This window comes from Hyla sarda, chromosome 3 (genome assembly GCF_029499605.1).
Source record: "Hyla sarda isolate aHylSar1 chromosome 3, aHylSar1.hap1, whole genome shotgun sequence".
NCBI lineage: Eukaryota > Metazoa > Chordata > Amphibia > Anura > Hylidae > Hyla > Hyla sarda.
The window spans coordinates 423,650,157-423,672,076 of record NC_079191.1 but is presented as its reverse complement, the minus strand read 5'-3'; the positions used below and the strand labels follow the sequence as shown (position 1 = coordinate 423,672,076).

The window sequence follows — 21,920 nt, the reverse complement described above, 5'->3', positions numbered from 1 at the left end:
AAACCACCTTTAAGTCAATGTTCGCATAATTCACAGCTGTTTTCCCGCTGAGTTACGATCGTGTGAACGAATCCTAAAACTGTATTTCAAAATTGTGGCTCTCCAGCCATTACAAAACTATAACTCCCATCATGTCCAAATATCTTGAGGAGATTTCCTTTGGTCCTGTAAAGCAGTGTTAATCCGTACTGTTGCACATGGGAACATATTTTAGGGTAGGGTCACAAAAAGCAGAGCCGCAGCGGGTTCCCTAAAGCAGAAATTCAGCATACAGATTTGGAAAATCCACAAATGGACTATGTTGCTACCCATTAAAGTCAATGGGTTCTGCTTGCAGATTTTCTGCTGCTGAAATTCCTCGGCATTCCCCAGCAGGAAATCACCTAGCGGAATTTTTGCAGCAGGAAACCCGCTGCGGATGTGCTATGTGTGACCCTACACCACAACAGAAAAAGTGGATGGATGAGATGGTTTCTCTCTTACCTTCTGTAGACTCGTAGGATTTAGTTGAGTCTTGTCTATTATTTTAACTGCAACCTGCGCATCAAAGAAAGAAAAAACTATTTAAAAAAAGCAAAAAACACAAAACAATATTTATGCAGAAAATTTACTTTTTATTTTGCTGTTGAGAAAGCCACATGAGGGATTTGTTTTTATAGGACAATGTGAACTTTTCAATGGTCCATCATTTTCGCATGAAAAAAAGGAAAACAAAAACCTAAACCAACCTTTGCCGCACCCAATTCCTGCCGTGACTGAACTCTACCCTGACAGAGGTTTAAAGGGGTACTCCACTGGAAAACATTTTTTTATTTTATTTTTTTTAAATCAACACTGGTGCCAGAAAGTTAAACAGATTTGTAAATTACTTCTATTAAAAAATCTTAATCCTTCCAATAAATATCAGCTGCAGTATACTACAGAGGAAGTTCTTTTCTTTTTCAATTTCCTTTCTGTCTGACCGCATTGCTCTCTGCTGACACCTCTGTCCATTTTAGGAACTGTCCAGAGCAGGAGAGGTTTTCTATGGGGATTTGCTCCTACTCTTTACAGTTCCTAAAATGGACAGAGGTGTCAGCAGAGAGCAATGTGGTCAGACAGAAAATAAATTCAAAATGAAAAGAACTTCCTGTGGAATATACAGCAGCTGATAAGTACTGGAAGGATTAAGATTTTTTAATAGAAGTAATTTACAAATCTGTTTATCTTTTTGGCACCAGTTGATTTAAAAAAAAAAAAAATGTTTTCCAGTGGAGTACCCCTTCCCCTTATGGACCGGGCGTTTTTCCGTTTTTTGCTCTTTCGTTTTTTTCCTCCTTACCTTTAAAAAATCATAACTCTTTACATTTTGCACCAAAAAATCAGTATTATGGCTTATTTTTTGCGCCACCAATTCTACTTTGTAATGATATCAAACATTTTACCCAAAAATCTACGGCAAAACGGGAAAAAAAATAATTGTGCGACAAAATTGAAAAAATACAGCCATTTTGTAACTTTTGGGGGCTTCCGTTTCTACGTAGTACATTTTTCGGTAAAAAAATAACACCTTATCTTTATTCTCTAGGTCCATACGGTTAAAATGATCCCCTACTTATATAGGTTTTATTTTGTCGTACTTCAGAAAAAAATCATAACTACATATAGAGGTCTTCTGACCCCTATAACTTTTTAATTTTTCCATGTTCAGGTCGCTATGAGGGCTCATTTTTTGTGCCGTGTTCTGAAGTTTTTAGTCGGTACCATTTTTGCATTGATCTGGCTTTTTGATCGCTTTTTATTAATCTTTTCATGATATAAAAAGTGACCAAAAATATGCTATTTTGGACTTTGGAATTTTTTTGTGCGTACGCCATTGACCGTGCGGTTTAATTAGCGGTATATTTTTTTAATTCGGACATTTCCGCACGCAGCGATACCACATATGTTTATTTTTGTTTTTATTTACACTGTTTTTTTTTTATTATTATTGGAAATGCCGGGTGATTCAAACTTTTATTAGGGGAAGGGATAATTCAAAGGGTTAATGATTTTTTTTACACTTTTCTTCTCCTATAGGGGGGGCTATAACATTGCATTTACTGATCTTTAACACTGTTCAATGGATCTCCATAGAGATGCAATGATCAGTGTTTTCGGCGATTGATTGCTCAAGCCTGGATCTCAAACTTGAAGCATTCAATCGGCGATCGGACAGCGCAGGAAGGAAGGTAAGAAGACCTCCTCCTGTGCTACAGCTGTTCGGGATGCCGCGATTATACCGCGGCGATCCCGAACAGCTCCCTGAGCTAACCGGCACTTTTACTTTCACTTTTAGCCGCGTGGCTCAGCTTTGAGCGCGCGTCTAAAGGGTTAATAGCGCGTGGCACCGCGATCAGTGCTGCACGCTATTAGAGGTGAGTCCCGGCTTCACTATGACGCCGGGCCCGCCGTGATATGATGCGGGGTCACCGTGGGACCCCGCGTCATATCACGTGAGCGGGACCAAGGACGTACTCATACGTCTTTGGTCCTTAAGGGGTTAAACCTCTGTCAGGGTAGAGTTCAGTCACGGCAGGAATTGTGGAATCTAGCTGCCATGACAAGGATTGACTCGTTGGGAGATGTTGGGAAGACAGGGGTGCGGCAAGGTTTTTAACAACCTAGATGCCGTGGTCAATATGGAACACAAGATCAAATGGGTTAAATGGCATGTCATGTCAGATTCCAGATGAGGCTGTAATACACAAATCCGAAGCTTAGGCGCTGCGCCTGCTCCACAGTTCCCAAAAGGACATCAGCTGTGCATGTACTGTGGGCGTTGGTAAATGTGTCACTACGCAATCATCCATCGGTACTGACAGTATCCTACTCTAATCATTAAAGGGGTACTCCGGTGGAAAACTTTTTTTATTTTTATTTTTTAATCAACTGGTGCCAGAAAGTTAAACAGATTTGTAAATTACTTCTATTAAAAAATCTTAAACCTTCCAGTACTTATCAGCTGCTGAATACTACAGCGGAAATTCTTTTCTTTTTGGAACACAGAGCTCTCTGCTGACATCATGAGCACAGTGCTCTCTGCTGACATCTCTGTCCAATTTAAGAACTGTCCAGAGCAGCATATGTTTGCTATGGGGATTTCCTTTTACTCTGGACAGTTCCTAAAATGGACAGACATGTCAGCAGAGAGCACTGTGCTCGTGATGTCAGCAGACAGCTCTGTGTTTCAAAAAGAAAATAATTTCCACTATAGTATTCAGCAGCTAATAAGTACAGGAAGAATTAAAAAATTTTAATAGAAGTAATTTACAAATCTGTAACTTTCTGGCACCAATTGATTTAAAAAAAAAAAAAAAAGTTTTTCACTGGAGTACCCCTTTAACGTGGATCAGGACTGTACACATCATTGTATGTTGAGTCTGGTTTCAAGTTACATTGGTCCAGAGAAGACCATTGTATGTTGAACATATTGTAACCTGAGACCATTGTATTTTGAGGGATCATTGCATTTACTAAAATGAAGAGGTCAGGAGTAAAGACGGGTCAGTTTTTAAAGGGGTACTCCGCCGCTAGACATCTTCTCCCTTATCCAAAGTATAGGGGATAAGATGTCTGATCGCAGGCGTCCCGCAGCTGTGCAGCACCCGGCGTTTGTTCCGAACGCTGGGTGCCGCTCCTCGTGACGCAACGCCCCCTCAATGCAAGTCTATGGGAGGGGGCGTGGCAGCCGCCACGCCCCCTCCCATAGACTTGCATTGAGGGGGCGTGCTGTGACGTTACGACCCCCGCTCCAAGCGTTCGGAACAAAATGTTCTGAACCCTGGGCCAGCGGAGTTCCCCTTTAAATTAGCATTTTTTTTTACTTTTTTTGTGCCCTGAAGCTTTGCTCCAATGTGACTTGCGTGGGCCAAGGAAGTCAATGCACAGAAGTGAATTACAGTGGGGAACAGCTGTTGAGTCTATTAGCTTCATCTGCCGGGGGAGCGGATTTGGCCTCGCACAGGGAAATTGTAAATAGGCCATAACTTAGTCACACAATGCGGCTATACAGCAGAATAATATACAGCGCTGCGCAGACAACAATAGGCCTCGAATGGGGGGGGGGGGGGGGGCATTGGCTCGGTGCCCAGTCCTCTCTCATTCACAGCCGGCAGACTACGATTTCTTTCGGGCTGTCCGGGGTGAACGCGGCCGGAGAACTCTATTCCAGGACTGTATATGGCGGCCCTGAGCGCGCACTCTCTGCACTCACCTCTCTCCCCGTCAGGACATGTCTGGCCAGTTTCACTTTGGCAAAGTTTCCTTTGCCGATGGTCTTCAGCAGGCGGTAGTTTCCGATGTGCGGCTGCTCGTCGGTGGTGGACGCTATGGAGTTGCGACATCGAGGAAGGCTTTGTCTACTGCTCGACTTCGTGGGAGGGACGTGTGGTTCCGTGTAGCCGTCCACTGACGTATGCTGCAAGAAAGAAGAAAGAAGAGCAATCGTCAATATAATGACCAAGATGGAGAGGAGTTATATGGTCCTGCCCTTTAAAGGGGTACTCCGCTGCTCAGGGATTGGAACAAACTGTTCTGAACGCTGGAGCTCGTGACGTCACCCCCCACCCCCTCAATGCAAGTCTATGGGAGGAGGCATGACACCCATCACGCCCCCTCCCATAGACTTGCATTGAGGGGGCGGGGTATGACGTCATGAGGGGCGAGACTATGACGTCACAAGCTCCCGGTGCAATTTGTTCCAAACGCTGAGTAGCGGAGTACCACTTTAAACATTCAGACCACTAACTAATCAATGTGAACAGTGACATCAAAATCCCCCCTCCCCATGACTAATGTGTCACCAATAATAGCGAAGATCACAGTGACAATCTGACATTAAAGGGGTACTCCGGTGGAAAACAGATTTGTAAATTACTTCTATTAAAAAATCTTAATCATTCCAGCACTTATCAGCTGCTGAATACTACAGAGGAAGTTCTTTTCTTTTTGAGTTTATTTCCAGTCTGACCACAGTGCTCTCTGCTGACATCTCTGTCCATGTCGGGAACTGTCCAGAGTAGGATAGGTTTTGCTATGGGGATTTGTTCCTGCTCTGGACAGTACCTGACATGGACAGAGGTGTCAGCAGAGAGCACTGTGGTCAGACAGAAAATACATTTCTGTGTAGCATACAGCAGCTAATAAATACTGGAAGGGTTAAGATTTTTTAATAGAAGTAATTTACAAATCTGTTTAACTTTCTGGCACCAGTTGATTTAAAAAAAATATATATATATATATATGTTTTCCAGTGGAGTACCACTTTTAAAAACAGACTGCCACGGTTTCCACTAATGGTAATGGTCACAGTGCTCCCACAAGAGAAGCAGTCACAGTCCCCCATAACACAGACAGCCACCATGAACCCTATAACAATGACTGTCACAGAGCTTGCAAAGTATTGACAACTACAGCCCCAGTTGGACAGATACCGCCAAACAGTTCAATTTAACAAACTCATATAGTGGTCATAATGGTGCATACTGTAGTGCCCCCATAAAAGGTATCAACCAAGAGCGACAGCCAAAAGTACAACCATAACACAAACAGCTCATATTAGACACCAACAACACTTCTCATAGCAATATCAGACACCATGTACCCCATTAGAGAGTAGGCTACAGTGCCCCCATAATAGGGAGAGCCACAATTGACCCATAACAAAAACAGACCTTAAAGGGGTATTCCAGAAAAAAAAACCATATTTATTTATTTTATATATATATATATACACACATATATATATATTTATATATCTCTCTCAACTGGCTCCAGAAAGTTTAAACAGATTTGTAAATTACTTCCATTAAAAAAATCTTAATCCTTCCCATAATTATCTGCTGCTGAAGTGGAGTTGTTGTTTTCTGTCTGGCAACAGTGCTCTCTGCTGACATCTCTGCTTGTCTCGGGAACTGCACAGTAGTAGAAGAGGTTTGCTATGGGGATTTGCTTCTACTCTGGACAGTTCCCGAGAGGGGTATCATCAGAGAGCACTTAGACAGAAAAGAACAACTCAACTTCAGCAGCTCATAAGTACTGAAAGGATTAAGATTTTTTTTTTATAGAAGTAATTTACAAATCTGTTTAACTTTCTGGAGTCAGTTGATATATATAAAAAAAAAATAGTTATTTTCCTGGACAACCCCTTTAATGCACCCATAATGGGTATTCCTCAGTGCCATACATTATGCCGCCATAAGAGTGACATACGCAGTGCTTCAATAACAGCGTCATCCATTATTACCCCATAAGAGAGAAGGCCACAGTGCCTCTAATATAGTGCTATCCAATATGCCCCCATAACACTGACAGCGTGCCTCTATAATAACAGAGACAATCACAGTGCCCCCATAACAGAGCGACACAATTAACCCATAAAAAAAACGACCTTAAAAAGGGGTACTCCGGTGGAAAACATTTTTTTTTTTAAATCAACTGGTGCCTAAAAGTTAAACAGATTTGTAAATGACTTCTATTAAAAAAACCTTAATCCTTCCAGTACTTATTAGCTGCTGTATACTACAGAGGAAATTCTTTTCTTTTTGCATTTCTTTTGTCTGACCACAGTGCTCTCTGCTGACACCTCTGTCCATGTTAGGATCTGTCCAGAGCAGCATATGTTTGCTATGGGGATTTTCTCCTGCTCTTGACAGTTCCTGACATCGACAGAGATGTCAGCAGAGAGCACTGTGGTCAGACAGAAAATAAATCCAAAAAGAAAAGAATGTCCTCTGTAGTATACAGCTGCTAATAAGTATCAGAAGGATTAAGATTTTTTTTATAGAAGTAATTTACAAATCTCTTTAACTTTCTGGCACCAGTTGATCTAACAAAAAATAAAATTAAAAAATTAAAAAAAAAAAAGAGTTTTCCACCTGAGTACCCCTTTAATTAACCCATAACAGGGTATTCCTCAGTACCTCCATAACAGTGTCAAACATTATGCCCCCATAAGAGAGACAGACACAGTGCTTCAATAACAGTGTCAACCATTATTCCCACATAACTGAGAAGGCCACAGCGCCTCTAAAACAGTGTTTCCCAACCAGAGTGCCTCCAGCTGTTGCAAAACTACAACTCCCAGCATGCCCGGACAGCCTTCGGCTGTCCGGGCATGCTGGGAGTTGTAGTTTTGCAACAGCTGGAGGCATGCTGATTGGGAAACACTGCACTACAAAATCAGGGTCCAGTCTGATAGGCCATTCAGGAGTCTAGGAGAGCTGGGTCGTAGCCTTCGGCTGTCCAGGTATGCTGGGAGTTGTAGTTTTGCAACAGCTGAAGGCATGCTGGTTGGGAAACACTGCACTACAAAATCAGGGTCCAGTCTGATAGGCCATTCAGGAGTCTAGGAGAGCTGGGTCGTAGCCTTCGGCTGTCCAGGTATGCTGGGAGTTGTAGTTTTGCAACAGCTGGAGTCACCCTGGTTAGGAAACACTGCTCTAATATATTGTCATCCATTTTGCCCCCATAACACTGACAGCCAGAGTGCCTCTATAATAATGTCAACCATTATTTCCCCCATAACAGAGACAGTCACAGTGCCTCCATAACAGTGCCAAGCAACTTGTCCCCATAACAGAGACGGCCGCAGCAGCTGTATAAAAGGATCAGCAGCAGCACTCCGATATCAGTGCCGTTATTACTGAGACAACAGCAGGGTTCCCCATTACAAAGCAGGCCTGGTATTGTACAGTGCATTCATAATAGTGTCGACTAGAGATGAGCGAACTTACAGTAAATTCGATTCGTCACGAACTTCTCGGCTCGACAGTTGATGGCTTTTCCTGCATAAATTAGTTCAGCTTTCCGGTGCTCCGGTGGGCTGGAAAAGGTGGATACAGTCCTGGGAGACTCTTTCCTAGGAATGTATCCACCTTTTCAAGCCCACGGGAGCACCTGAAAGCTGAACTAATTTACGCAGGATAAGTCATCAACCGCCGAGCCGAGAAGTTCGTGACGAATCGAATTTACTGTAAGTTCGCTCATCTCTAGTGTCGACTATCATGCCTTCATAACAGACAGCCATAGTGCCTCCATACTAATGAAAACCATAATGTCCTCATTATAAGGAGACTGTGCTCCTATAACAGATTAGGTCACCGTTTCCCAACCGTGGTGCCTCCAGCTGTTGCAAAACTACAACTCCCAGCATGCTGGGAGTTGTAGTTTTGCAACAGCTGGAGGCACCTTGGTTGAGAAACACTGGATAAGGCCATGATGCCTATAATATTCATGCCCCCCTAACAGAGACAGCCTAAGTGCCCCACCACAGAGTAGATTGCAATAACTGCATACTAATGTCAATAACTATTTCCTCACAGAAACGGTCACAGTGCCCCCAAAATGTTAAGGGGGTACTCCGCTGGGAAAAAAAAAACATTTAAATCCACTGGTGCCAGTAAGTTAAAACAGTAAGTTAAATTACTTCTATTAAAAAATCTTAACCCTTCCAGTACTTATCAGCTGCTGTATTGCTCCACAGGAAGTTGTGTAGTTCTTTTCTGTCTGACCACAGTGCTCTCTGCTGACACCTCTGTCCATGTCAGGAACTGTCCAGTGCAGGAGAGGTTTGTTATGAGGATTTGCTCCTGCTCTGGACAGTTCCTGACATGGACAGAGGTGTCAGCAGAGAGCACTGTGGTCAGACAGAAAGGAAATTCAAAAAGAAAAGAACTTCCTCTGTAGAATACAGCAGCTAATAAGTACTGGTAGGATTAAGATTTTTAAGAAATAGAAGTAATTTACAAATCTGTTTAACTTTCTGGCACCACTTGATTTATGGAAAAAGAGAACCCCTTTAAAAAAGGACATGCATGCTAATAGAGATGAGGGAATTTACAGTAAATTCAATTCGTCACGAACTTCTCGGCTCGGCAGTTGATGACTTATCCTGCATAAATTAGTTCAGCTTTCAGGTGCTCCGGTGGGCTGGAAAAGGTGGATACAGTCCTAGGAAAGAGTCTCCTAGGACTGTATCCACCTTTTCCAGCCCACGGGAACACCTGGAAGCTGAACTAATTTATGCAGGAAAAGTCATCAACTGCCGAGCCGAGAAGTTCGTGACGAATCGAATTTACTGTAAGTTTGCTGATCTCTACATGCTAATCTAGGCTCATAGGGGCAAATTCCTCCACTTTTTAAGTTAGTGTTACACAGGACCCGGTGTCTCTCTCTCTTACAGTAAGGTTAGGGGTATATACACAGGTACGGGTAAAAGTCATAAACATGTACACCAAAAAAAAATTAAAAAATGCGACTTTCATTATATAATCATCCAAGTGACATTGAGTGGACTTCACCTCCTCCGCAGCCGCAATTTCATAATGATATCACGGATAGAGATGATATCCGGAACGTCACTGCGGGTGTAACACAATCCCCCTCCATACATAGGAATATTGTAAGGGTCTGCAAGTGATGTGAAAGGAGAGCGCACTGCGGAAAAATTACACCGCAACCTACACGGCGGTCACACGGCTAAGCAGAATCACGCCGGCGGAAAAAAGAAATAAGGGGAACATTAGACGCACGAACTGATGTTTATTCTATTCGGCTATTTCTTATATCAGAGAAAGCTGGGTGACAACTACCCTCTATGGAACTACAACAACACTCAATGTAGTGTTTCCCAGCCAGGGTGCCTCCAGCTGTTGCAAAACTACAACTCCCGGCATGCCCAGACAGCCTTCGGCTGTCTGGGCATGCTGGAAGTTGTAGTTTTGCAACAGCTGGAGGCACCCTGGCTGGGAAACACTGACTCAATGGAAAGTTTACTGGTGGTCTCCCAGCTTTCCCATGAACAGATATAAGAAATGACTAGTGTTGAGCGCGAATATTCGAATAGCGATTTTTTTATCGCGGATATCGTCACTTTGCGATTTTGAGTATTTAGAATATAGCAAAATATATTCGTTATGACGAATTTTCTTATTTTTTATTTTTTTTTCCACAGTATACATCACAACAATGATGTTTTTGCAACAGCTGGAGGCACCGTGGTGCCTGGTAGTTTTGCAACAGCTGGAGGCACCCTGGTTGGGAAACACTGACGCAATGGACAACAGCAAACATATGCTGCTCTGGACAGATCCTAACATGGACAGAGGTGTCAGCAGAGAGCACTGTGGTCAGACAAAAGAAATGCAAAAAGAAAAGAACTTCCTCTGTAGTATACAGCAGCTAATAAGTACTGGAAGGATTAAGGTTTTTTAATAGAAGTCATTTACATATTTTTTTTTTTGTGGTCACCCAGCTTTCCCATGAACAGATATAAGAAATGACTAGTGTTGAGCGCGAATATTCGAATAGCGATTTTTTTATCGCGGATATCGGCACTTTGCGATTTTGTGAGTATTTAGAATATAGCAAAATATATTCGTTATGACGAATATTCTTATTTTTTATTTTTTTACCACAGTATACATCACAACAATGATGTTTTTGCAACAGCTGGAGGCACCGTGGTGCCTGGTAGTTTTGCAACAGCTGGAGGCACCCTGGTTGGGAAACACTGACTCAATGGACAACAGCAAACATATGCTGCTCTGGACAGATCCTAACATGGACAGAGGTGTCAGCAGAGAGCACTGTGGTCAGACAAAGGAAATTCAAAAAGAAAAAAACTTCCTCTGTAGTATACAGCAGCTAATAAGTACTGGAAGGATTAAGGTTTTTTAATAGAAGTCATTTACATATTTTTTTTTTTTGTGGTCACCCAGCTTTCCCATGAACAGATATAAGAAATGACTAGTGTTGAGCGCGAATATTCGAATAGCGATTTTTTTATCGCGGATATCGGCACTTTGCGATTTTGTAAGTATTTAGAATATAGCAAAATATATTCGTTATGACGAATATTCTTATTTTTTATTTTTTTTTCCACAGTATACATCACAACAATGATGTTTTGCAACAGCTGGAGGCACCGTGGTTGGGAAACACTGACTCAATGGACAACAGCAAACATGCTGCTCTGGACAGATCCTAACATGGACAGAGGTGTCAGCAGAGAGCACTGTGGTCAGACAAAAGAAATGCAAAAAGAAAAAAACTTCCTCTGTAGTATACAGCAGCTAATAAGTACTGGAAGGATTAAGGTTTTTTAATAGAAGTCATTTACATTTTTTTTTTTGTGGTCACCCAGCTTTCCCATGAACAGATATAAGAAATGACTAGTGTTGAGCGCGAATATTCGAATAGCGATTTTTTTATCGCGGATATCGGCACTTTGCGATTTTGTGAGTATTTAGAATATAGCAAAATATATTTGTTATGACGAATATTCTTATTTTTTATTTTTTTTCCACAGTATACATCACAACAATGATGTTTTGCAACAGCTGGAGGCACCCTGGTGCCTGGTAGTTTTGCAACAGCTGGAGGCACCCTGGTTGGGAAACACTGACTCAATGGACAACAGCAAACATATGCTGCTCTGGACAGATCCTAACATGGACAGAGGTGTCAGCAGAGAGCACTGTGGTCAGACAAAAGAAATGCAAAAAGAAAAGAACTTCCTCTGTAGTATATAGCAGCTAATAAGTACTGGAAGGATTAAGGTTTTTTAATAGAAGTCATTTACATTTTTTTATTTTTTTTGATTCGTTATGACGAATATTCTTATTTTTATTTTATTTTTTTCACAGTATACATCACAACAATGATGCGTACACATGTGTACTGTGCAAAAAAAGGGATCATCCCTCCTCGCTTTCAGCTTGCGGTCCAAAGAAGGTGAAAAATAAGCGAAAATTTGCGAATTTCGGCACTTCCAGAGGACACTGATCCCGCCCTTCTTTTAGCTTGTGGGCCAATGAGAAGGATGCAAATACAGTTGTCAGAGGTTAGCAACATCCCTAGTAAACCAATGAGAAAGTAGTTAGTTAGATATAAAGATATAAATCGCGCATGCGCATTTTGCGAATTTTATTAGGAATTTCGCATGAAAAAAAAGGTGAACAAATATGCGAAAATCGCAAATATATATTTTTCCCACAGGAGTACCCCTTTAATGGAGAAAATCATCATTTTATTAGATTGTGGCACTTAAAAAGGTACGTTTGATTTGCTTGTCTAGTATCATAATTAAACAAATAAATAATATGATAATTAATACATTTTGGTACATCTGACTGTCCATGCCCTGCTATCTATGCCAAGTAGGCGCTTGAATAAATATTTGCTTTAATTAACACAATTTTTTATCGTTTTTGGCATGACAACCGAACCCCTCTCTCTAATTCCTGCCCACTTTACAGAAAAGTGAGCTGTGACTTTTGTACTGTACATGAATTTATCGTAGTGATTGTCCACAAATCTACCATCGCTCCACCGTGAATTATAACGGGGGGTCCCGTATACCAATATAACATTTATAGGTACTAGGGATCGACCGATATCGTTTTTTTATGGCCGATACAGATAATTGGTGGAGGTTAGGGCCGATAGCCGATAACTTATACCGATATTCCGGTATAAGTTATCGGCTATTTATCCCCCCGCGACACCGCTGCAGATCATTGATTTAAAGCGGGCGCTTTAAATCAATGCACTGCAGTGGCTTTTGTGGTGCCAGAGACCGCCGCGGCCACCCGCTTCTCTCCCCCTGCCTGTCCGGGGGTCCTGAGACCCATCACCACCACCGCTCCCCCCGCCGCGCCTAGGGGTGCCTCCAGCTGTTGCAAAACTACAACTCCCAGCATGCCCGGACAGCCGTTGGCTGTCCGGGCATGCTGGGAGTTGTAGTATTGCAACAGCTGGAGGGCCTACTGTAGGTATAGTATATTATACAGACCCCTGTCCATCCCAGAACCCTGACTCACCTTCCCAGTTGCTGCAGGGACGGTCCGGGGAGGGTGGTCCGGGCCATCCATCCTTCCTGTAGTGTCCGGCGGCATTCCGGGTGGAGGGTGAACCGGTCCGGGCTGCCCTTCTTCTCCGGGGGTCCTCTTCTCCACTCCGGGCAGGCTCCGGCCTAGTAACGCTGCATAGACGCCGCTGCGCAGCAACGCACCTGACGTCACGGACGTAGCGGCGTCTATGCAGCGTACTAGGCCGGAGCCTGCCCGGAGTGGAGAATTCACCCTCCACCCGGAATGCCGCCGGACACTACAGGAAGGATGGATGGCCCGGACCACCCCCATTACGGGCAAGTTTAATTTTTTTTATTGACTCGTAGGGTGGGGGAGGGACCCGACCGGTATAGCGGTATGGGCAAAAATCCATACCGTGGGAGAAAAAAAAAAAACGGTATCCGGTTCATACCGGTATACCGCTCAGCACTACGGTGGGGGGTGCGACGCGGTGCGGTGTGTCGCTGTGCGGGGCATTATCAGCAAGGTAATTGCCGATACCGATAATGCCCAAAATCGTGATTATCGGCCGATAATATCGGCCATAGCGATAATCTGTTGATCCCTAATAGATACTATACACTACCCCTAAAGCTATGTTCACGCAGCTAAATATCCGCAATTTAGCACAAATTCCATTCAGCAAAGCTTACTGAATAAAATTGTAGAGTTCCGAAAACTGAATTTCAGCTGAATTTTGTGATCTCTGAATGCTGAAATTCAAGCCATATTGAGTTCAATGGGATTAAACCCGCAATTCGGCAAAATCGAAAGACAGGTCTCTTAATTTAAAGGAATGCAGAATATCCCAGTGGAACGAGACAGCGGAATCCCATTCAACACGATCGGCATTACATTTCAACAGAATTCTTCAGCGGAATTCCGTATGGAAATTACGTCATGTGAACACAGCCTCAGAGTATGTTCACACTACAAAATTCAGCTAAGGAAAATTCCCATCGACTAATGGGCTTTTACTGACGGATTTTAGGGGAAGATTAAAGGGGTACTCCGCCCCTAGACATTTTAAACCCTATCCAAAGGATAGGGGATAAGATGTATGATCGTGGGGGTCCCGCTGCGATCTCCCTCCTGCGCCCGGCTATTGTTTAGAGCATCGGGTGCATCGCTGGAGGAGACGTCACGGCCACGCCCCTTCAGTGCAAGTCTATGGGAGGGGGCGTGACGTCAGTTGCAGATTGATCTCTCTCCCACCAAGTGATCCCATTGAAGTGATCCCACCCATTGAAACAGACAGGCTCCCTGTCAGCAGCTGACTAGTGATGTCAGGTCTCGGCCGCATTGCAACCTGGGAAAAATCTGAGACAACAGTCATTTTGTTTGCTGGTAAAAATAAATATTGGGGTGAAAATCACAGAAGAATTTTGAGAAAACCGTCACACACAGGTACAGACACTATATTATGAACTACACTAACTTTACTGCCCCTGTAGCATAGTCAAATAAAAAAAATCCTGGAATACCCCTTTAAGGGTACATTCACACGGGTGGATTTATTTGCGGGTTTCCCGCTGCGTATTTGAAAGGGGGCGGGCTTTTCTCGGCTGTCCAAAGCAGATTTTCTGCAGCGGAATTTACGCTGCGGAAAATTCCCCGCAAGCCCCATTGAAGCCAGTAGGGTCTGCAGCGGATTTTCCGCTGTGGAAAATCCACCTTCTTTCAAATACACAGCGGGAAACCCGCAAATAAATCCACCCGTGTGAACGTACCCTAAAAATCCGTAGAGTGGACGAGCCCTGTGGATGCCACAACAGCCTAAGGAATCCAGACACTGTAGTAGTAATAGTAGTAATAATAGCAATAGTAGTAGTAGTAGTAGTAATAGTAATAGTAGTAGTAGTAATAGTAATAGTAGTAGTAATAATAGTAGTAATAGTATAGTAATAGTAGTAGTAATAATAGTAGTAATAGTATAGTAATAGTAGTAGTAATAATAGTAGTAATAGTAGTAGTAATAGTAGTAGTAGTAGTAGTAGTAATAGTAGTAGTAATAATAGTAGTAATAGTAGTAATAGTAATAATAATAGTAGTAGTAGTAGTAATAGTAGTAGTAATAATAGTAGTAATAGTAGTAGTAGTAGTAATAGTAGTAGTAATAATAAAAGTAGTAATAATAGTAGTAGTAATAGTAGTAACTGCAGACAAAGAAGTGTATATTCCAGCTCACTCCCTCAACCCGTCGCGCCAGGACCGGCGTGGGCAACACCGACTGGAACCAACAAGCAAAAGCAAAATGTCCAGAGCGAATATCAAGGAACAGGATGTTTTATTCCAATAAAAGCCAAAAAGACCAGGAGAACATAACAAGGTGACGCGTTTCGGTCCTAAGACTGGACCTTAGTCATACTTAGTCATAGACTAAGGTCCAGTCTTAGGACCGAAACGCGTCACCTTGTCATGTTCTCCTGGTCTTTTTGGCTTTTATTGGAATAAAACACCCTGTTCCTTGATATTCGCGCTGGACATTTTGCTTTTGCTTAGTAATAGTAGTAGTAATAATAATAGTAGTAGTAATAATAATAGTAGTAGTAATAATAGTAATAGTAGTAGTAATAGTAGTAGTAATAATAGTAATAATAGTAGTAATAGTAGTAGTAGTAGTAGTAGTAGTAGTAGTAGTAGTAGTAGTAGTAGTAGTAGTAGTAGTAGTAGTGGACTTCTAGGGTTTCGTAGTGACAAACCTAAAGGGGTTATCCAGGAAAAAACTTTTTTTTTTTATATATCAACTGGCTTCAGAAAGTTAAACAGATTTGTAAATTACTTCTATTAAAAAATCTTAATCCTTTCAGTACTTATGAGCTTCTGAAGTTTAGGTTGTTCTTTTCTGTCTAAGTAATGTCTGATGACATGTGTCTCGGGTAACGCCCAGTTTAGAAGAGGTTTGCTATGGGGATTTGCTTCTAAACTGGGCGGTTCCCGAGACAGGTGTCATCAGAGAGGACTTAGACAGAAAAGAACAACCTTAACTTCAGAAGCTCATAAGTACTGAAAGGATTAAGATTTTTTAATAGAAGTAATTTACAAATCTGTTTAACTTTCGGGAGCCAGTTGATATATATAAAAAAAAAAGTTTTTTCCTGGATAACCCCTTTAAAACAGGAAGACAGCGAGCAGTGTCTGTATTCTTAGAAATATCCTGAACATGTTAAATATTTCCAGAACAACATGATAGATCCGGGCCTAACTACACCGCATTTTAGCATTTTTACTGCTGAGCCAATACAGGCGGAGGAGAACATATGGAGACATTCCAGAGCGTGCTGTGAGATCCGGAACCTGCACCTGTCGCAGAACGCTGCCGCCACCTCCACCAAACATGATACCCCCCGTCTGGTAACAGGCTGCACTCACAGCGGTCGGACCCTCACTGGCAAAAAGAGATCATTTTACCTTAAAAAAAAATAAAAATTTACAGTCATTTTTGCAGTTTCTGGGAAAGCTGGGTGACTACAGTGGCTTTACAGGTTGTCACTCACTGTATGTGGCACTACAACGCTGCCTCCCGTTTTGCATTCTAGCGGGGCTGAACTTCCATTCTGGACTATAGGAAAGCTGAATAAGGCTGTATTCACACTGCGTTATTGCTGTCCGTTTAGAAAAAAGATTTTATAGGAAAAAACATGTTAACGGATGATAAAAAACGGACGGTGCTGTATAATCCGATTCCCATTGAAACAGATCATAATGTATAAGGTTTGTTTTTTTGCCACGCATATATGGAAACAAAAACAAACGCAAGATGAACGCACCCTAACAATCCCTGTCAGACCTCTATAGGTTTCTACGGAAAATATATAACTGAAAAAAAATTATAATAATTTGGTTGGTTGCTATGGGCAACTCAGCAGCGTTTCCTCTGGACAGGTTTTGATAAATCTCCCCCATATATTTTTATTAATTATATATAAGACTGTGGAGCCTCGATACATCGGATCTGTCAGACCAGTTGTGGAAACAATTCTGGAGCTTCTTTTCTCTGGTATTCATCCTGGAAGCAAAGGAATACATTTACAATTGCCTTTTGGATGTGGAATTTGTGTAGGCTTTTTACCATGACTTATGCTTTTAAAGGGGTACTCCGGTGGAATTATTTTATTTTTTTTTGTAAAAAAAAAAAACTTCTATTTGTAAATGAGTTCTATGAAAAAAAATCTTTACCCTTCCAGTACTTTTAGTAGCTGTATGCTACAGAGGAAATTATTTTCTTTTTCAATTTGCTTATCTGTCTTGTCCACAGTGCTCTCTGCTGACACCTCTGTCCGTGTCAGGAACTGTCCAGAGCAGCATAGGTTTGCGATGGGGATTTTCTCCTGCTATGGACAGTTCCTGATACGGGCATCAGGTGTCAGTAGAGAGCACTGTGGTCAGACAGAAAAGAAATTCAAAAAGAAAAGAATTTCCTCTGTAGCATACAGCTGCTAAAAAGTACTGGAAGGATAAAGATTTTTTAATAGAAGTAATTTACAAATCTGTTTAACTTTCTGGCACCAGAGTACCCCTTTAAGCTTTTTCCACAGATCAACATTAACGCCAGATCAGTTGTAGAAAATGTGCAGCGATTTGGTGCCGATTTTTTTAAAGGAGTAGTCCAGTGGTGACCCAGTGGTGAACAACTTATCCCCTATCCTAAGGATAGGGGATAAGTTTGAGATCGCGGGGGGTCCGACCGCTGGGGCCCCCTGCGATCTCCTGTACGGAGCCCTGACAGCCCGCGGAAAGGGGGCGTGTCGACCTCCGCACGAAGCGGCGGCCGACATGCCCCCTCAATACAACTCTATGGCAGAGCCGAAGCGCTGCCTTCGGCAATCTCCGGCTCTGTCATAGAGATGTATTGAGGGGGCGTGTCGGCAGCCGCTTCGTGCGGGGGTCGACACCCGCTATCTGGCCGGTGAGCCGGGGCCCAGTACAGAGAGATCGCAGGGGGCCCCAACGGTCGGATCCCCCGCGATCTCAAACTTATCCCCTATCCTTAGGATAGGGGATACGTTTTTCACCACTGGACTACCCCTTTAACCCCTTAACGACACAGGACGCATATTTACACCCTGCGCCGGCTTTCGCGATATGAAGCGGGATCGCGCCGCGATCCCGCATCATATCGCGTCAGTCCTGGCGCTCATCAACGCCGATCGCGGCGATGTGCGGTATTAACCCTTTAGAAGCGGCGGTCAAAGCTGACCGCCGCTTCTAAAGCGAAAGTGAAAGTGACCCGGCTGCTCAGTCGGGCTGTTCGGGACCGCCGCGGTGAAATCGCGGCGTCCCGAACAGCTGACCGGACACCGGGAGGGCCCTTACCTGCCTCCTCGGTGTCCGATCGGCGAATGACTGCTCCGTGCCTGAGATCCAGGCAGGAGCAGTCAAGCACCGATAACACTGATCACAGGCGTGTTAATACACGCCTGTGATCAGCATAGGAGATCAGTGTGTGCAGTGTTATAGGTCCCTATGGGACCTATAACACTGCAAAAAAAAATTTAAACAAAAAGTGTTAATAAAGGTCATTTAACCCCTTCCCTAATAAAAGTTTGAATCACCCCCCTTTTCCCATAAAAAAATAAAACAGTGTAAAAAAAAAAAAAAAAACATATGTGGTATCGCCGCGTGCGTATATGTCCGAACTATAAAAATATATCATTAATTAAGCCGTACGGTCAATGGCGTACGCGCGAAAAATTTCCAAAGTCCAAAAAAGCGTATTTTGGTCACTTTTTATACCATTAAAAAATGAATAAAAAGTGATCAAAAAGTCCGATCAAAACAAAAATCATACCGATAAAAACTTCACGGCGCAAAAAATGAGTCCTCATACCGCCCTGTACGTGTAAAAATAAAAAAGTTATAGGGGTCAGAAGATGACATTTTTAAACGTATAAATTTTCCTGCATGTAGTTATGATTTTTTCCAAAAGTGCGACAAAGTCAAACCTATATAAGTAGGGGATCATTTTAACCATATGCACCTACAGAATAATGATAAGGTGTCATTTTTACCGAAATATGCACTGCGTAGAAAAGGAAGCCCCCAAAATTTAAAAAATGGCGTTTTTTCTTCGATTTTGTCGCACAATGATTTTTTTTTCCATTTCGCCGTGGATTTTTGGGTAAAATGACTAAGGTTACTGCAAAGTAGAATTGGCGACGCAAAAAATAAGTCATAATATGGATTTTTAGGTGGAAAATTGAAAGGGTTATGATTTTTAAAAGGTAAGGAGGAAAAAACGAAAGTGCAAAAACGGAAAAACCCTGAGTCCTTAAGGGGTTAAGTCACACTGACTTCACATGGGGGGGGGGGGGGGGGGGGAGGACATCAGGAACTGGTGTTATTTTTTTTTCCAATGCAAAACACAAAGGATATTTTTATTTTATTTTTAAACTGTCCGGCAGTGACATCATATACGTAGCCATTACAATACCATTCCAGTCCCTCTGCTCGTCCCACGAAGCCACTTTCCCTAGGCACATATATAGGGGAGATTTATCAAAACCTGTCTAGAGGAAAAGCTGCTGAGTTGCCCATAGCAACCAATCAGATGGCTTCTTTCATTTTCAAAGAGGCCTGTGAAAAATGAAAGAAGCGATCTGATTGGTTGCTATGGGCAACTCAGCAACTTTTCCTCTGGACGGGTTTTGATAAATCTCCCCCATTGAGCGTCTCACAGAGAGGAGTAGGGAAAGTGACTTCTGTACACACCGCAGTCGCTGTGGGATTTGGTCATTTACTTTGCTGGACTGTAATGGCAGCATACTGGGAATATAAAGTATTCTGGTAATAGCAGTAGCATCAGAGCGGCTGTTTGGTTATATAATATAGTTACTGGCAGGAAAAAATAACACAACAAACTAAGTTAGCACTGGGTGCTGTTTTAACCCTATAACGCTCCCCGGTGTGTATATATATATATATATATATATATATACACACACACACATACACACATGTCTTGGGACCATTAATAAGGTTGTTCCATCTCCTTACTTCCGGTTCCTCATTAAAGGGGAACTCTGCAGCCCCAGCGTTCTGAACATTTTGTTCCGAATGATTGGTGCAGGCGGCGGGGGTTGTGATGTCACGCCACGCCCCCTCAACGCAAGTCTATGGGAGGGGGCGTGGCGTCTGCCACGCCCCCTCCCAAAGACTTGCATTGAGGGGGCGTGACGTGATGTCACAAGGGGCGTGGCCATGATGTCACGACTCCCGCGGCCCACTTCCAATGTTCTAAATAAACACCGGGTGCTGCAAAGAGATCGCGGGGGTCCCAGCAGCGGGACCCCCGTGATCAGACATCGTATGCCCTATCCTTTGGATAGGGGATAAGATGTTTAGGAGCGGAGTACCCCTTTAAAGATGTATGGTGCGGGCTCCTTACTCCACACCCGGTGGCCTCTGGCTGATTTAAGTCTCTGGGGGGGTACCACTTATTGTCCAAACTATTAAATATGAAATTTTATATATATATATATATATACACACACACATATATATATATATATATATATATATATATATATATATATATATATATATATATATATATATATATCCTGCACGGGGTGCATCGCATAAAAGGAAAAAAACTAATATACCAAATTACCAAAAAATTGGCCTCTACAATAGCTCCACTGACAGAAAAGTAAAAAAGTTACAAACTGGGTATCGGTAAAATCGAGATAACATGTCGCTTCAAACCTACAGTGAAAGGCGTAACCAGAAAATAAAAAAAATGTCAAAAAAAAAGTTCATTTGTTTCCAATTTTGCCTCATGAAATAAAAAATTAATAATGTAAAGTAAATAAATAATACATACGTAAATAAATAAGTAAATAAATAAAATAAATAAATAAATAAAATGTTGCCCGATTTTGGAGCTTATTTTATGGTAAAATGGAAGGTGCCGTTACAAAGTACAAAACAAGACCTCATATGGGTCTATAGATAGGAAAAATAAAAGTTAGGAGTCATTAAAGGGGTATTCCAGGAAAAAAAATTTTTTTATATATCAACTGGCTCCAGAAAGTTAAACAAGTTTGTAAATTAAAAAATCTTAATCCTTTCAGTACTTATGAGCTTCTAAAGTTAAGGTTGTTCTTCTCTGTCTAAGTGCTCTCTGACGACACGAGTCATGGGAAACACCCAGTTTAGAAGAGGTTTGCTATGGGGATTTGCTTCTAAACTGGGCGTTTCCCGAGACAGGTGTCATCAGAGAGGACTTAGACAGAAAAGAACAACCTTAACTTCAGAAGCTCATAAGTACTGAAAGGATTAAGATTTTTTAATAGAAGTAATTTACAAATCTCTAACTTTCTGGAGCCAGTTGATATATTAAAAAAAAGTTTTTTCCTGGATAACCCCTTTAAGGGGTTAAAGAACACATTGTTAAAAACATATCAGGAAAGCATGAATAAAAAGGAAATCAAAAGGATGTGGGTTTCGATGCAGAATTCTTATCAACAGCCTTAAAAAAAACTAAAAACGAATGAAAAAAACCCCACAAGTGTACGCAAGGCTATACAACCCCCCTGTCCAAAGAGTGTCGACAGTGTCACACCAGGTAAGGACCTACTCTGACAACAGCAATGGCATAACCCAGTTGTCAATTCATCCACACATTTCCAGGAGGAACAGAAGAGGAACAGTACCACACACAGAGCTGTAAGAAAGGATGTTTCAGAAAGGATATTTCATAAAATCGACGCGCTATTTTCAGATCCCAGTAATCATGGTGGATATAGTTCACGATGTTCCCAGGCTGTATCATAAAACATAAGCTTAGATACGCTTCTACAAGGCTTAAAGGGGTACACCGATGGAAAACAAGGATATTCAAATCAACTGGTGTCAGAAAGATAAACAGATTAGTAAATTACTTCTATATAAAAATCTTATTCCTTCCAGTACTTATCAGCTGCTGGATGCTACAGAGGAAGTTGTGTAGTTCTTTCCAGTCTGACAGTGCTCTCTGCTGACACCTCTGTCTGTATCAGAAACTATTCAGAGCAGGAGAGATTTGCTATGGGGATTTGCTCCTAC

At 42.2% G+C, this 21,920-nt stretch overlaps 1 protein-coding gene across 7 annotated transcripts in view; it reads right to left on the bottom strand.

Moving 5' to 3' along the window:
- The window catches only part of MARK1 (microtubule affinity regulating kinase 1), a 180,425-nt gene that overhangs the window by 102,898 nt on the left and 55,607 nt on the right, over positions 1-21,920 (bottom strand). For all 7 annotated transcript variants that reach the window (XM_056568384.1, XM_056568382.1, XM_056568381.1 and 4 more), the window contains exons 2-3: positions 4,235-4,438; positions 484-537 (exon numbers count right to left, since the gene is read on the bottom strand). In XM_056568384.1, coding sequence (XP_056424359.1) covers positions 484-537; positions 4,235-4,438 — 258 coding nt within the window. The remainder of the gene's footprint in view (positions 1-483; positions 538-4,234; positions 4,439-21,920) is intronic.